General features: G+C 38.8%; 3 protein-coding genes across 6 annotated transcripts; all 3 read left to right on the forward strand.

The window, feature by feature from the left end:
- Positions 1-1,055: 1,055 nt before the first annotated feature.
- On the forward strand, positions 1,056-12,007 carry LOC105888517 (polyubiquitin 11-like). 2 transcript variants are annotated; one of them, XM_031576747.2, is made up of 3 exons: positions 1,056-1,387; positions 1,678-1,918; positions 11,575-12,007. In XM_031576747.2, exons 2-3 carry the CDS (start codon positions 1,679-1,681, stop codon positions 11,797-11,799), a joined length of 465 nt encoding a protein of 154 aa, XP_031432607.1. In that variant the 5' UTR covers positions 1,056-1,387; position 1,678; the 3' UTR covers positions 11,800-12,007. The 2 variants fall into 2 exon arrangements, with proteins under 2 accessions (XP_031432607.1, XP_012680430.1); XM_012824976.3 differs by lacking the exons at positions 1,056-1,387; positions 1,678-1,918 and adding an exon at positions 10,862-10,990 and having other exon boundaries at positions 11,325-12,007.
- On the forward strand, positions 5,537-12,007 carry LOC105888518 (polyubiquitin-like). Its single transcript, XM_031576753.2, has 3 exons — positions 5,537-5,646; positions 5,948-6,408; positions 11,795-12,007. The coding sequence occupies exons 2-3, from the start codon at positions 5,949-5,951 to the stop codon at positions 11,797-11,799; spliced, it is 465 nt and encodes a 154-aa protein (XP_031432613.1). The 5' UTR covers positions 5,537-5,646; position 5,948; the 3' UTR covers positions 11,800-12,007.
- Positions 12,008-14,452: 2,445 nt separating this feature from the next.
- zmp:0000001062 (GTPase IMAP family member 7) lies at positions 14,453-17,336 on the forward strand. 3 transcript variants are annotated; one of them, XM_031585161.1, is made up of 3 exons: positions 14,453-14,524; positions 15,147-15,259; positions 16,153-17,336. In XM_031585161.1, the coding sequence occupies exons 2-3, from the start codon at positions 15,178-15,180 to the stop codon at positions 17,070-17,072; spliced, it is 1,002 nt and encodes a 333-aa protein (XP_031441021.1). In that variant the 5' UTR covers positions 14,453-14,524; positions 15,147-15,177; the 3' UTR covers positions 17,073-17,336. The 3 variants fall into 3 exon arrangements, with proteins under 3 accessions (XP_031441021.1, XP_031440961.1, XP_031440901.1); XM_031585101.1 differs by having other exon boundaries at positions 14,456-14,524; positions 15,176-15,259; XM_031585041.1 differs by having other exon boundaries at positions 14,471-14,524; positions 15,161-15,259.
- Positions 17,337-17,532: the final 196 nt, after the last annotated feature.

Consider the following 17,532-nt stretch of genomic DNA (forward strand, 5'->3'; position numbering starts at 1 on the left):
CAATGCTGTGGCTGAATTATGGTAGTCACTTACATTCTTACAGTATGGAATATTTTATCTATCTGATGGATTAGTAAATACATTTTCAGCCTCTTTTTAAAGAAATCTTCAATTTAATCTTGAAACCAAGAAACCATGTGTTTGCCCATATTTAGGGAGATTGGTTACATTATTACAATGATGAAAAGTTCAACACATTCATTTTTTTAATCCAACTTGCAGAGGGTTTTTTAATGTTTTTTTAATTGCAAATGGAATCTGAACATGGAACAAATGACCAATGCAAATAATAATAATAAACGCAAGTATTTTTGTGGGATATTTTTTATGATAAGATGAATATGAATTGGCTAGTCTCAAAAGGCAACGTCTGACCACACAGTTACAGAGACAGTAGGCACCACACAGAAAATAGATCAGGACATTTGCGCCAGATAAGGACATGGTTAGAGCCTAAAGCAGCCCCAAAATATCTAAGCACCAGGTGAAGACGGAGACAGAAGTCTAGGTCTCGAAATAGACAGATGTCAGGTCAAAGGTGGCCTCAGAAAATAGGCACCCTGGGGTGCAGATACATGTCCAAATACAGATGATTAGGGGAATTGATACAGGTCAACGCCCCACAGAGTGGAGGCTTAAAAACAGTGACAAGACGTTGTATGCTTTGAGATCGAGCTGACCATGGACGTCTCCTTATTGTGACATTAACGATTACAATAAATACTATCAGATTTCTCACAATCAGTCTCAGAAAATATATTGATCACGGGAAGAAATGGAATGATCAGCCACGACAATTTTATAAAACGTTATCTTGATCTTCTTTTTCTATTAACGCCTCAGAGTTGTTTAAAAGGCAAAGAAATGCATGTGCCATATGGAAAACAATATAATAAAAACATGAATGATGAAATACTGTGTTCAGGGAGGACGTTCTCTTATACAGAATCAGCTGCTGGAATTCCCCGTTTGCAACAACACCGATAGGTTTCGGTTTCCGCTGACCCTCCTTAAGTGACTAAACACTTTTGTTGTCATCTTACGTATGCTACGTTTTTCTGCATGTTGCGTTCTGTAAAGGGAAACCTTTGAGCTCTTGCCCTTACATAACGCAGGCCAAATTACTGTAGTTAACAGGCTAGTAGCGTGCTGTAGAATAATGTAGGCTATACGCCAAATTCACAAGCACAAAGCTTCGGGAATGGAAACCGAAAGTGATGTGTGATGAAGAGAAACGAAATCATGACTTCACCGGGGGGTTGGGTCATCAGCTGTATAAAGCAGCGCTCAGAATGCTTCTGCAGAATCTGAATCATCTGGCGATCAAGCAACTCGTATATCAACGATCGACATCAGTGACTACAAACTTAAGAATCGACTAACGAAGGTAACGTGACAATATAATTAAACTAATTAGCAGCTATATAATGGTGAGATATTACGAAGCTCCTGTCCGGTTTATTCAATAGCTTGAGCATACCAATAAGTTTGCTATGATGAATCAATTTCTTTAACTTGTTTTACCACTATGGTTTGATGTTAATAAGTAGCCTAGTCGCTGTAAAGACTACGAAGTTAGTTATGCAAAAGGATGACATTACTTAGGAATTTTGTCACTTGACTGAAACGGTATTGTTATATCCTACTGAAGTGGATTTTGTACCTCTTGCTTCTCAGAATGGATATTCAAATCAAATTCCTGAACGGACATACGTACCCCCTGGCGGTGAACTCAAGTATAACCGTTGGAGATTTAAAGAAACGCATCGAGCAGCTGAGCGGCGATGCACCTGCACGTCAGAGACTCTCAAACGGAAACGGGATTAACTTCAGCAATGATTCCAGCACCCTCGGTGACCTCGGCTTGAAGTCTGGTTGCTCGCTCATGGTTCTGGTAACGGACCCCGCGCCTATTCAGGTGTTCCTAAAGAACGAGAAAGGTCAGACTTCCACCTATGACGTGACGCCTGGTGAAACCGTCACTGCTTTCAAAAGCAAGGTCCACAGAAGAGAGAGGGTTCCAGTGGATCAGCAGAGACTGATTTACAACGGCAAACAGCTCGATGATGGCCGCACACTTGAAGACTACAACATTAAATCTGAGAGCACCATTTTTCTCACACTCCGTCTCAGAGGAGGTTAATTTGAAAATGAATTAATCTGAGGATTATTTAATTTCTATTTAACGCAATATTTTCTTTTCATATTAACCATTCACTTTAATGATGACTAACTTAATTGTTAGATAGGCCTAAGATGAAAAGTTCCATAAGGCAAGCTCATTCTACTTCTGGACACTTAAACTTCACTTTAGTTTTTTTCTGTGTTTACAGCGAGGTCTATAGTATGTTATTGTGGACACCAGTGTAATCAGTGCATTAAGTCGATACGCTTGAATAAACATATGTAATGTGTTTTATGCATGTAATGTGACATTCAACTGAATGAAGGACCAACTATGATGAGACGGAAAGTCTCAAATAAAATCAATTACGACTACTGAAAAAGGTTGTGTGCTTTTTGAATCTGTATAGTGTTTTTTTTTATTAAATCAGCACCGAGCAAAGACGGAACCCGTTCATAATTTAGGTCTGTCCAATAATCTACAGGGATAAATAACTATTATTGGGGCAATTCCATGGAGCCAGGTCAATCTTTAACTTTACATTTTCATATCACAAGGCACAAGCATGATCAAAATGGAGCAGGCTTGTATACGCAGACACATTTTACAGGCTACAAGACGCTTCAGGAATATCACACTAGGGTATTTAAACAACACACTGACTGTTAATCACTATCTTAAAATACACATAGACATTAACAGAAGAGGGGAGACACAAAACACTGATTGTTAATCACTATCTTAAAATACACAGACATTAACAGAAGAGGGGAGACACAAAACACTCCAAATTAGAACACTAAAATATAATTATTAGACATAAGATTCTATACCTAGAACACTGGTAGTGCAACATATGACAAGCACACACAGATATTCAGGCAGTCATACACACACCACTCCCACTACATGCCACACTGTAATAGGCAGAGTCTATATTAGGCCTCATTTACTGTCGATGTCACTGTTTTGGAACAGTGATTGTTAAACATGGATTAGGATCACTTTATCAAGTCAGAAATAACAATGCTTTCTGATAACTTCTTGCTGCTCACAATGGATCTACAAATCATTTACATTTAGATTTAGTCATTTAGCAAACGCTTTTATCCAAAGCGACTTACAATGTATACACATTTTACACTGATGGCACACTGCACATCAGGAGCAATCAGGGGTTCAGTGTCTTGCTCAAGGACGCTTTGACAGGGAATCGAACTAGCAACCTTCTGATTACTAAACGACTTCTCTACCTCCTGTACCACTGTCGCCCCCGTACGAATCAAATTCCTGAACGGCAATATATACAAATATATGAAATGTATTTAAAACCTGGTGCTCTATATATGAGAACATTTTAGATGGATGTAGAGAAACTGTCATGCTGTAGCCTGAGGGATTTTAGGTTTATTTGGTAACTTTGACTTGTTCTCAGGGTATAAAATCAAGTTGTCTCTGCACTCCTGATCATTTAATAGTGTAGTTCAAGACATCAACACAACTGAATGATTTGAAACACCTCCACAGTCTGGGTATCTTGTCATTCATAACTGAGTGTCCTTATCTCTGGCATGTCTGTGTGGCACAGGGGTACCCACCTTGTTACGTTCCTTCCTTCCTGGCGAGTCAGTAGCTTACTTGTGAGTAATAATAATGATAATAATTGTAACTACCCGCTGGTTTTAACTCATAAACATGACTCCACGCTTCATACTGATGTCCAACTCTTTCTTATTTATTGTCGGGAACACCGTGAAAACTAGACAGACAAACAAACAAACGAACAAACAATCAACAAACCAAACAAACCCAAATTGTACACATAGCAATCACAAACAAATATACATATTCCATTTAAAAACATAGTACAGATATGTAAGCGCATTACCGTGTTCGCCTGGAAACCAGCAGTAGATTGATTGGGAACATAATTAGTGCGTGTTCTCTCAGTCTTTCGAGTCCCATGTGCCAGAGCCCTTCCAGGTCATATAACCAGGTAAGGTCACGTGACACAAAGGGTCACCAGACTAACGCACAAATTCATTAAATCCACCAGCAAATGGACATTAACTTTGCACCAACAAATGAGATCACAAACTCATAAATAAAAATGATTAATTAATCTATGCAATTTAAATGTCCATCACCTATGGCCATATCTTGGCAGCTGATCCATCAGGGTCAGCTACAATAATAATAATGCATTTTATTTGTAGTGCACTTTTCATTCAAAAGAATCTCAGAGTGCCACAAAGCCAGTACATATTAAAAACATAGTTTAAAACATAGTTGAAACAAACTATGATTTAAAAAAAAAACTAGTTAACATAAGCATAATAGAAAACAGTGAATGAACAGAAACACAAAAGAAATAGCTGACAGTGACAAAGTCAAAAGAGTCTTCACAGTCCTGCCCTGAGGCAACTTAATCATCAAGGAATCCTTACCGAATCAGTAGCTTACTTGTGAGTCTTCACAGTCCTGCCCTGAGGCAACGTATTCATCAAGGAATCCTTACCGAGTCAGTAGCCATTGTTATGGGTTTCTGTTTCCTTTCACCCTGCCACACACACATATCACATCTCGTAAGCACCTGATGTTTGTTATTGTTCTTATGTAATACTCTCGAGGCACTGCACCGTTTAAAAAGATACGCTGGAACTACTCAAACAAAGTCAGGCAACTTTATTACACACAATAATATTAAAGGCGCAGGGTGTAGTTTTTAGTGGCATCTATTAGTGAAATGGAAAATAGTATTATATTATATAGTAATATAGTATATAGTAGACAACAAATACACATTGTACCTTGTAGAAAATCGTGATTGGGACAGCAAAACTGTGCAACAGATCATTCTAGAAAAACAGGTACACGAGTTGATGGCAAACTGGCATAGTGGAAATAATCTGAATACAAACCAATTGTATTTGTAAATAACGGAAAAGTCGGAACACATACTATTGAAAAGTGTGTGTTGTGGTCAGTGTGTGTTCTGACACTTTTAATTTAGGCACCTGTTTGAATTCGGATTCATTTAATGGCAGTTGTTGATTTTAAAATGTAGTGTTCACTTATAGGAAACATCTGTTATGTACTTTTGCTCTGCCTTGCAAAACAATTACCTCAAAAAATTGCATCCTCGTAGACATCAGCACCATGATCAGGGTTATTAAGTCAAACAAAGACACCAACCACTCCTCATGTTGGAACATCAGAATCAGAATCAGAATTCTTTTTAATATGTTAGATAAGGTGAGTTTTCTGCTGTTTGTTTCTCATGAAAATGTGGAAGTTGTCTTTAGTAAAGCACGCACCTCCTCGGGAATGGAAACCGAAAGTAATGTGTGATGAAGGGAAATGAGATCTTGATTTCACCGGGGGGTTGGGCCATCAGCTGTATAAAGCAGCTGTCAGAACGCTGTTGCTTCTGCAGAATCTGAATCATCTGGCGATCAAGCAACTCGTATATCAACGATCGACATCAGTGAACTATTAAACTTAAGAATCGACCAACGAAGGTAACGTGACAATACAATTAAACTAATTAGCACGACACGTTACTTTTTCATATATGCCGTGCTTTTTTGAAGGCCTGTGTAATGTTGAGAAATGACATAGCACCTGGATAAATTCGCTATGATAAATTAATTTCTTTAATCTGTTTTATTACTTCTGTCGGTATTTATAAGTAGCCCTATGTAAAGACTACGAAGTTAGTTGTGCAAGCTGATGAAATAACTTAAGAATTTTGACACTGATTGAGACTGTAGCCTAATGTTGTAGCCTACTGAAGTGGATTTTGTACCTCTTGCTTCTCAGAATGGATATTCAAATCAAATTCCTGAACGGACATACGTACCCCCTGGCGGTGAGCTCAAGTATAACCGTTGGAGACTTAAAGAAACGCATCCAGAAGGAGAGCGACGTTACACCTGCACGCCAGAAACTCTCTAACGGAAACGGGATTAACTTCAGCAATGATTCCAGCACCCTCGGTGCCCTCGGCTTGAAGTCTGGTTGCTCGCTCATGGTTCTGGTAACGGATCCCCCGCCTATCCAGGTGTTCCTCAAGAACGAGAAAGGTCAGACTTCCACCTATGACGTGACGCCTGGTGAAACCGTCACTGCTTTCAAAAGCAAGGTCCACAGAAGGGAGAGAGTTCCAGTGGACCAGCAGAGATTGATTTGCAACGGCAAGCAGCTTGATGATGGCCGCACACTTGAAGACTACAACATTAAATCTGAGAGCACCATTTTTCTCACACTCCGTCTCAGAGGAGGTTAATTTGAAAATGAAGCTGAGGATTATTTAATTTCTATTTAACGCAATATTGTCTTTTTCATATTAACCATTCACTTTAATGATTAACTGAATTGTTAGATATTGGCCTAAGATGAAAAGTTCCATAACGCAAGCTCATTCTACTTCTGGACACTTAAACTTCACTTTTGTTTTTTTCTGTGTTTACAGCGAGGTCTATAGTATGTTACTGTGGACACCAGTGTACATCAGTGCATTAAGTCGATATGCTTGAATAAACATATGTAATGTTTTAGGCATGTTATGTGACATTCAACTGAATGAAGAACCAACTATGGTGGGGCAGAAAGTCTCAAATAAAATCAATTACCACTACTGAAAAAGGTTGTGTGCTTTTTTAATCTGTATAGTGTTTTTTAAGTTAAAGCAGCACCAAGCAAAGACGGAACCCGTTCATAATTTAGGCTGTCCAATAATCTACAGGGATAAATAACTATTATTGGGGCAATTCCATGGAGCCAGGTCAATCTTTAACTTTACATTTTCATATCACAAGGCACAAGCAAGATGCAAATGGAGCGGGCTTGTATACGCAGACACATTTTACAGGCTACAAGACGCTTCAGGAAAATCACACTAGGGTATTTGTACAACACACTGACTGTTAATCACTATCTTAAAATACACATAGACATTAAGAGAAGAGGGGACACAAAACACTCCAAATTAGAACACTAAAATCAAATTACTTGCTGCTCAAAATGGATCTCCAAATCAAATTCCTGAATGGCAATACATAAAAATATATGAAATATATTTCAAACCTGGTGCTCTACATATGAGAACATTTTAGATGGATGTAGAGAAACGGTCATGCTGTAGCCTGAGGGATTTTAGGTTTCTTTGGTAACTTTGACTTATTCTCAGGGTATAAAATCAGGTTGTCTCCGTACTCCTGATCATTTAATAGTGTTGTTCAAGACATCAACACAACTGAATGATTTGAAACACCTCCACAGTCTGGGTATCTTGTCATACATAACTGAGTGTCCTTATCTCTGACATGTCTGTGTGGCACAGGGGGTACCCACCTTGTTATATTCCTTCCTCGTGAGTCAGTAGCTTACTTGTGAGTCTTCACAGTCCTGCCCTGAGGCAACGTATTCATCAATGAATCCTTACTGAGTCAGTAGCTTACTTGTGAGTCTTCACAGTCCTGCCCTAATGCAACGTATTCATCAAGGAATCCTTACCGAATCAGTAGCCATTGTTATGGGTTTCTGTTTCCCTTTACCCTGCCACACATATCACATCTCGTAAGCACCGGATGTTTGTTATTGTTCTTATGTAATACTTTCGAGGCACTGCACTGTTAAAAAGATATGCTGGAACTACTCGAAAAAAGTCAGGCAACTTTATTACACACAATAATAATAAAGGCGCAGGGTGTAGTTTTTAGTGGCATCTATTTGCTGAAATGGAATATAGTATTCATAATTAAGTTTTCATTAATGTACAATTATCTGTAACTACAAATTGTTGTGGCTTCACTTATGTTACGTTCCGGCCGGCTCGTGACCGAAACAATAACATTGGAGGCAGATGACAACGGGCTTCTACAAAAGTTACGCGTTTATTCAGTCCATACAATTAATAACTCAAAGGCGACGTGTCTAGGGGTAATATGTCCGACGCTGATTGCCAGCTGGAGAGAGAGAGAGACAGGTGTCCACTGGTCCTTTTTATCCTCCACACCTTCCCCAGGTGTGGATAATCAGTCCATCATGACGCTCGTCATCCCCACTGTTGCCATAGGCCACGCATGGCCACTGCAATGTCTGCAGGGACGCAGGGGGATGTAACACTTAGAATGAGCCCTTCGTATCTATAGGGAGAGGGGCCTCTTCCATGGACTCTGCCATGTTGCGCAGATATTTTTTTCTACAATGGCGCTGCATTTTTTCACATACACTTGTAAAATAAAGTGTATTGAGTTGACTGCATTTCAGCAGCCTCACCCCTGTACCTTTAAGCAAATGTAAAGTCATATTAGGTTTTACAGTGTAAAATAGGCATGACAAATCACCTAAGACTGTCACATTCTCAAAACCATAAAGGCTATGCTCATATTCTATCACTTTTTAATGGGGTGTGTTCAATGTGGGATTTCAGTCAGTGAATCATGTTGATGCCTACTGATGCAAATCAGATAGAACCTGAACTCTCTGACAACAAATACAAATTGTACCTTGAATACAATTGTGATTGGGACAGCAAAACTGGGCAACAGATCACTCTAGAAAAAAACTACTCAGGATGATGGCATCTTTTTTTATTTTTAGTTCCCTCCACACCATGAGGTGCACAAGGCCACATCTTCTGAATAGTTGCAGTTTCAGTAATCATTATTGTTTCTCTGGGAACAGGTGATTGGCCTGTAGCCCAACCCCCAACCTGCAGGACCAGTTGGTTTTCTGTTTGGGTTTCCCTTCCCTTAGACGATTGCTGTGTCATGCACGCTCACGAGCTCCATCTGCCCGGGTGCAGTTTAACCTCATGCCCAAGACTCTGCAAATTGCCATAGTGTAAATAACCTCAATACAAACCAATTTTTTTTTGTAAGTCACAGAAAAGTGAGAACATATATTACGTAATAAGACACACAGGCACAGACTAGTGAAGGGAAGCATTAAGGATAGTGTTTACTAAAAAAGTGAACAAAGCATAGATATTTGGGCCGGCCTCAAGTCAACACACAAGGAAGAAAATGCTGTAACGATGATATATTTATGACGGAATGTAGCCCAGGTCCCGTTTGAAGTTATAGTAGGCCTATCTTGTTCAATGAGTTCAATCAGATAACTCTGTGAAAGTACAGAAAACTATTTGTTGTGATGTGGTCCCTTTTAAAGTTTAAAGTTTTCAACTAGCCACATTGTTTTTCATTATGTTACCAAGGTAATGCATGCAAGTAACATAAACTGTTCATATGATTTCCTATGAAATAATGAACTATTAATAATTCCTCAAGTATAAATTCTATTCGAGAACAGAAACCGAAAGTGAGTTGTGATGAAGGGGAAATGGATTCTTAACTAAACCATCAGGACTGGTTGTCATATGCTGCCTAAAGGTGACCAGCTAGCAGAACACCTTTCATTTAGCTCAATTATCATCAGCCAATTAAGCAACTCCTTAAATAAGCTAGGCCAACTTCATCAAGTTCTCGACATCTGTTTACTAGGCCTACCAACTGAATGAAGGACCAACTAAGGTGATGTGGAAAATCTTAAATAAAACCAATCACCACTTCAGAAAAAGGATGTTTGCTTTTTGAATCTGTATAGTGACATACATATGAGAACATTTTAGATGGATGTAGAGAAACAGTCATGCTGTAGCCTGAGGGATTTTAGGTTTATTTGGTAACTTTGACTTATTCTCAGGGTATAAGAACAGAACACTCTTCGTCGGTCCCTGACCAAGAAACACTCTTCGTCGGTCCCTGACCAAGACAGATGGTTCACCTCACCTGGTCCCCGCCCGGGCGCTTAAAAAAAAAAAAAGCTGCCCACTGCTCCTGGGGTCCTGGAGGAAGGATCCAAATCAGTAGCCATTGTTATGGGTTTCTGTTTCCTTTCACCCTGCCACACACACATATCACATCTCGTCAGCACCTGATGTTTGTTATTGTTCTTATGTAATACTCTCGAGGCACTGCACCGTTTAAAAAGATATGCTGGAACTACTCGAACAAAGTCAGGCAACTTTATTACACACAATAATAATAAAGGCGCCATGTGTAGTTTTTAGTGGCATCTATTAGTAGAAATGGAAAATAGTATTATATTATAGTATTATATTTATTATATTCTGTTTATATATAATATAGTATAGACAACAAATGCACATTGTACCTTGTAGAAAATCGTGATTGGGTCAGCAAAACTGTGCAACAGGTTACTCAGGTTGAAGGCAAATTGGCATAGTGGAAATAATCTGAATACAAACCAATTGTATTTGTAAGTCACGGTAAAGTGAGAACACATACTATTGAAAAATGTGTGTTGTGGTCAGTGTGTGTTCTGACACTGATCATTTAGACACCTGTTTGAATTTGGTTTCATTTAATGGCAGTTGTTGATTTTAAAATGTAGTGTTCACTTATAGGAAACATCTGCTGTGAACTTTTGCTCTGCCTTGCAAAACAATTACCTCAAAAAATTGCATCCTCGTAGACATCGCCATGATCAGGGTTATTAGGTCAAACAAAGACACCACCCCTCATGTCGGTACATCAGAATCAGAATCAGAATTCTTTTTAATATGTTAGATAAGGTGAGTTTTCTGCTGTTTGTTTCTCATGAAAATGTGGAAGTTGTCTTCAGTAAAGCACGCACCTCCCCGGGAATGGAAACCGAAAGTGATGTGTGATGAAGGGAAATGAAATGTTGATTTCACCGGGGGGTTGGGTCATCAGCTGTATAAAGCAGCTGTCAAAACGCTGCCGGTTCTGCAGAATTGTCATCTGGCGATCAAGCAACTCGTTCATCAACGATCGACATCAGTGAACTATTAAACTTAAGAATCGACCAACGAAGGTAACGTGAGAGTATAATTAAACTAATTAGCACCACATGCTACTTTTTCATATATGCCGTGCTTTTTTGAAGGTCTGTGTAATGTTGAGAAATGACGGAGCTCCTGCTTAGTTTAGGTATATTCAATAGCCTACTTGGATAAATTCGCTATGATTATTCGCTATTAATTTCTTGAATCTGTTTTATCACTTCTGTCGGTATTCATATGTAGCCCTATGTAAAGACTACGAAGTTACTTATGCAAGCTGTTGAAATAACTAAGGAATTTTGACACTTGACTGAAACGGTATTGTTGTAGCCTACTGAAGTGGATTTTGTACCTCTTGCTTCTCAGAATGGATATTATAATCAAATTCCTCAGCGGACCTACGTACCCCCTGGCGGTGAACTCAAGTATTACCGTTGGAGATTTAAAGAAACGGATCCAGCAGCTGAGCGGCGATGTACCTGCATGCCAGAAACTCTCAAATGAAAACGGGATTAACTTCAGCAATGATTCCAGCACCCTCAGTGCTCTCGGCTTGAAGTCTGGTTCTTTTGTCGTGGTTCTGGTAACGAATCCCCCGCCTATTCCACCTATCCAGGTGTTCCTAAAGAACGAGAAAGGTCAGACTTCCACCTATGACGTGACGCCTGGTGAAACCGTCACTGCTTTCAAAAGCAAGGTCCACATAAGGGAGAGGGTTCCAGTAGACCAACAGAGACTGATTTTCGAGGGCAAGCAGCTTGATGATGGGCGCACACTGGAAGACTACAACATTAGATCTGAGAGCACCATCTATCTCACACTCCGTCTCAGAGGAGGTTAATTTGAAAATGAATTAATCTGAGGATTATTTAATTCTATTTAATAGAATCATTTATAATAATTGAGCACAAATCATTCCGATGCCAAACATTTTCTTTTAATATTACCCATTCATTTCAATGATTAACTTAATTGTTAGATATAGGCCTTATTGTTAATGTTTGTCTGTTAATAAGTTAATATGCTTGAATAAACATCTTTTAAAAATATGTAATGTTTTATGTGTTATGTCTTCATGAAATGCCATTCAGATGTGGCACTCAACCTCTGAGACAATTCTTTGATTGATTAGAAAAACCCAAATGGTAGGTTGACGGACATAGAAAAGAAAGATGGAATGATAATAATAATAATTCATTTTTCTTGACTACGTCTTAAATAGGCTCCTATCAGCGTGCCTCAACAAAGTCCTGGATTGCATTTCCCCAACCCTTTATTCTGATATGACACTGATGTGCTCACTCATCATTTTAAGCACTCTCTTGTATAGTTAAACTGCCCTCAATGTCAATGTCCTAATATGTAAATCTACTGGGCTGGCCTCAAGTCAACACACGAGAAAGAAAAAGGGGGTAACGATGGCATGATTAAGATTCAATGTAAAACAGATCACGTTTTAAGTTACAGTAGGCCTATCTTGTTCAATTGAGTTAAATCAGATAACTCAGAAATAATTTGTTGTGATGTGGTCCCTTTTAAAGTTTAAACTTTTCAACTGACCGCATTGTTTTTAATTATGTTGTCAAGGCAATGCATGCAAGTAACATAAACTGTTCATATGATTTCCTATCAAAATAATGAACTATTAATAATTCCTCAAGTATAAATTATATCCGGGAACAGAAACCGAAAGTGAGCTGTGATGAAGGGAAGTGGAATCTTAACTAAACCAGCAGGACTGGTTGTCATATGCTGACTAATGTGACTAGAATCACAAATAAGCATTAAGTGCGTAAACACTGTGACACATACAATGGTAATCCTGACCATAATCACAGTTATCACACTCATAAACTGTTCACACACTAAACAGTTCAGAAAGAAATGTAAGATAGTTGAACTACCTCACAGTCACCACTGCAAAGTTAGCTCATTTATTTTCTTTGAAGTTATTATGTTTTAAAGATTATTTACATATTTATTAGTTGTAAAATAGGCATGACATCACCTAAGACGGTCACTTTCACATGGCAAGTGGTTGATAATGTTAAGCTACATTTAGAACTTACCTCAGACAAAACCATAAAGGATATGCTCATATCCTATCACTTTTGAATGGGGTGTGTTTGATGTGGGATTTCAGTCAGTGCACTTTTTACACAGAAAACTGATGATGCATATTGATGCAAATCAGATGAAATCTGAACTCACTTACAACATATACACATTGTGCCTTGTAATAAATCATGATTGGGATCTACAGCAGAAGAGGACAACCGTATCTGTGTATACTACAAGCTGACCTGCAAATATTTTCCTTTTACTACGTACTGTATATGTTCAGATGAATTAGCCAAATAGATTTATTAATTTAGAAACATTTGTGGTAGTTGGTCATTTATTAGCATTAAGATACCACTGTTCTGTAAACCTGTAGATTGTCATGTGTATATATTTTCTGATTCTATATTGCCCTCTTTAGGCCATCTGAGAAATCAAGTCACTCTGTCTGATTCATACCATACAACATTTTTACCTGTAGTCAAAGATTCAGATTCACCCTCCTACTCTTCACCCTCTTCATCATCTTCGTCCTCTTCCTCCACATCAGCCGAGGCGTCGTTGGCTAGCCTGATGGACTGCTCCTGGCTTCTCCCGGATTCTCCGAGGCGGCAGCGGGAGCGGACCGTGACGCACGAGGGCTAGCTGCTTCTGCCGTACGGGCCGTGGCAGAGGAGGAAGGAGACAGGGGAGAGAAGGTGTGGCTACGCAGGGAGAGGTGCGTGGCCGAGGCTTTGTGTTGGATGCCACGGCACTGGAGCAGGTGTCATCCAAACAGTCATCCAAACAGGGCGAGATGCAGAATCTCAGAGACAAGTGGAGCAAACGGTGGGAGGGGACGAGGAGGTAGATGAGGAGATTGGAGGTGAAGGTGTACGCTGGAGTTTGAGTGGGACTGTGGACAGAAACTAGATGTGTCTAATTATTAGTGTCCTAAAGATTCATTTTGTACCTTTACAGCTTTTTATACACATCAAATATACTGTATCATGGAGATACAATGATCATGGACATTCTTTGTATCTTTGTGTCAATTTACTGATGCTGCAAACTATTAGGAGAAGAACAAAGCATACGCTCCAGTGTCCACACTTAACCGTGTGATAACACAAACCTACTGCTGGCCAAATGTGTTGTCAAATGCAATTCAATGTGTTGTCAATTTCAATGCAATCTCTGTGTGATCATTTCCAATGGAGCAAAAGCTACTGATATTTCATTTGTGACACAGTAACAGAAGCTTTTATCAAGTTAATACTGTTAGCTATTCTCTTGAAAAGTGTGTGTTGTGACACCTGTTTGAATTGTCTATTTTTATTTTAAATCATTGTGTTCACAGTTGACCTTTGGCTGTTGTAAACTCATAGGAATCAGCTGTTACGCACTTTGACTCTGCCCTGCAAAATATTAACCTCTTTTCATTGCAACCTGGTAAACAGCACAATGATCAGGGTTGCTAAGTCAAACGAAGCCACCAGTCCTGATGTTGGTACACGTTAGATACGGTGAGTTTTCTGTTGCTTGTTTCTCATGAAACATGCTGAAATTGTCTTTAGTAAAGCATGTGAATGGATCTTAAACTCAAAGGTATTTATTGTAAAACATATAATTGCATTGGATTGACATCCATTCATTTGTACTGGAAATTCTGCCTATTGTATATACAACAACTACAGTGGGGAAAATAAGTATTTGAACCCCTGCCGATTTCGCAAGTTTGGCCACTTGCAAAGAAATGTGTGATCTATAATTGTAATGGTAGGTGTATTTTAACAGTGAGAAATAGAATATCAACAAACAAATCCAGAAAACTGCATTTTATAACATTTATGACTTTATTTGTATTTGATGCAGAAAATAAGTATTTGAACCCCTAGCAAAACATGACTTAGTACTTGGTGAAATAACCCTTGTTGGCAAGCACAGACGTCAGACTTTTCTAGTAGTTGGTCACCAGGTTTACACACATTTAACGGTCCCACAGACCATATTAAGTCAGATTTTGAGATTACCTGACTCCAATTGAGAGGGAATAACCTATATTTACTATCAGTTCATAACCAACAGTGTCCAACTATATTTACTATCAGTTCATAACCAACAGTGTCCAACTATATTTACTACCAGTTCATAACCAACAGTGTCCAACGGCACAGATATGATGACTCCTGAGGACCGACTAAAAACAGACAACATGGAGGCTAATAGAGAAGAAGAAGTGGAACATTCTCTTGAATATGGTAAGTGATAGATAGATAGATAGATGGATACTTTATTAATCCCGAGGGAAATTTAGGTCATCCAGTAGCTTATACACATATACACTTATACACCTCACCGACATACATACATAAATCACATATACATACACATACACATAGGGAGAACATATATACATACACATACACATAAGGAGAACATATATACATACACATAGTGCTGCAGACATCTAGCTGGAGACTAAGCTGCTTTTGTGTGAAATCAGAATCATTTAAGATCATGATGACAGTATGAGCAATTTAGCATAGCTCAAATCTAACTATATATATAAAAAATGATGGCTATTTTAATTAAAGTACCCTTACAGAAAGCTTACAAGGTCCAAAGTGTGTTGTAGCATTTTCAGATACTGGTATCTTCAACATCTCAACTCTTCCACCTCAAACTGCATGAATCCTCAACATTAAGACTGGAATAGATGTTGAATCTGAACACTGATTCTGATTCAGAATGTGAAACTTAGTCTTAGTTAAAACAATCAACTTGATATCCTCAAAAGTATCGAAGATTTCAGTATCTGAAAATGCTACGAAATGCTTGGGAATGAGAAGAAATGGGATCATTGGTGTGAGGGTTCAATTAAAATAAAAACTAAAATGGAAATAACTTCATAAGAAATTGAATGAATAATTAAATAATATGACAACATTCTCATATTGTTGTTAATATTTGGTATGACTGTATTATTAAAAGCTGTGTACTGTAATGCATAATATATAACAATATATAATAATAATAATAATAAAACTTTATTTATATAGCACCTTTCATGCAAAAGAATGCAGCTCAAAGTGCTTTACTATATAATATATAATATAATAATATATTTAATATATAACTCTTCTCTTCTCAGATCACCCTAACCTTCCCCTGGAGGCGTGGCGAATCATGCTTCTTGGGAAGAGTGGCTCTGGGAAAAGCTCAGCTGGGAACACCATTCTGGCTGAGGAAGTGTTCAAGTCAGACATGAAGCTATCCAGGGTTACACAGTTCTGTGAGAAGAAGACCAAAGACATCAACGGGAGACGACCCGTAACGGTGATCGATACCCCCGGCCTCTTTGAGACCAGGCGTTCAAAAAAAGAGGTCGTCCGAGAGATCCTGCAAAGTGTCTCCCTCTATAGGCCTGGACCTCACGTCTTTGTGGTGGTCATCCCCATTGGGCGCTTGACTCTTGAGGACAAGGGTACCAATAATCTGATAGAGAGCACATTTGGCAAGAGGGTATGGGACTTCACCATCGTCCTGTTCACCCACGGCGACCGACTGGAGGGGAAGACCCTGAATGACGTGATGGCCAGTGGTGACGAGGACCTCAGAGAGTTCATCCGCAAGTGCAGTGGAGGGTTCCTAGCTTTCAACAACAAGGACTTAGGTGACCGGGACCAGGTGGCGAAGCTCTTGGAGAAAGTGGAGACCCTGGTGGCCCTTAATGGTAACCAGTGTTACAAGTCTAACCTGTATCCAAGGCAGGAGAGGAAGATCAGAGAGAAGCAAGAACGGGTCTTGGCCGAGAGAGATAAAGACATTGCCCACAAGGAGAAACAGCTTGAGGAACACTACGATGGCGAGGAGTTGAAGGAACAGAGGCGAGCTCTTTGGAGGAAAGAGGAGGCAGAAGCCAGAAAAATGTCGGAAAAGGTGCCAGTTAAAGTGCAAATAGGAATAGTCATTGTGGCATCACTGGTGGCCACTGCGGTTTTGGGACCAGCTGGACTAATATTAGGGTTTATTCTTGTGATCATTATGAGAAGGGTATATGACGATATATAGTTCAAGAAAGTATACGTTTTTTTGTAAAAAAAAATTCAATTGGGTCTTTTGGTGTCATTGTATTTGGTACTGTCTGTAAAAGAAGTGAAATGAAGTTGTTCAGATGTGAAGACATTTTTCATTGTTTTAATTTAATTTGATGATCACTACAATCTTTGTAATTTTATAAGGTCTCTTTGACTTTCAATTAGGATGACAATGCCACAAATTACTTCAATGTAAGTAGTTCTTTGATCTTCCAGATGAATTAAAAGGTTGCCAATATACACGATTTCCAAATTCTTATCATTTTTATGTACTTCAAATACATTGAATGAAAAAGCCATTTTTGCATGAAGGTTCTGCTCTCTTGGGTTAGGGACAAGTACTGTTTAATAATTCAATAACCTGAAAAAAAAATCTCTGCTCTACAAGCAGTTTGTAAATGGGAAAAATGTGTCAACATTAATGTATCAAAGTA

Source organism: Clupea harengus, chromosome 1 (assembly GCF_900700415.2).
Source record: "Clupea harengus chromosome 1, Ch_v2.0.2, whole genome shotgun sequence".
Classification (NCBI taxonomy): Eukaryota; Metazoa; Chordata; class Actinopteri; order Clupeiformes; family Clupeidae; genus Clupea; species Clupea harengus.

Excerpts from the sequence above, each read along its gene's own strand:
- LOC105888518 (XM_031576753.2), top strand. The coding sequence starts at position 5,949 with ATGGATATTCAAATCAAATTCCTGAACGGACATACGTACCCCCTGGCG.
- LOC105888517 (XM_012824976.3), top strand. The coding sequence starts at position 11,326 with ATGGATATTATAATCAAATTCCTCAGCGGACCTACGTACCCCCTGGCG.
- zmp:0000001062 (XM_031585041.1), top strand. The coding sequence starts at position 14,503 with ATGTTGGTACACGTTAGATACG. Across the intron at positions 14,525-15,160 it reads GTTGGTACACGTTAGATACG|TGTCCAACGGCACAGATATG; the intron begins GTGAGTTTTCTG and ends CATAACCAACAG. Across the intron at positions 15,260-16,152 it reads GGAACATTCTCTTGAATATG|ATCACCCTAACCTTCCCCTG; the intron begins GTAAGTGATAGA and ends TTCTCTTCTCAG.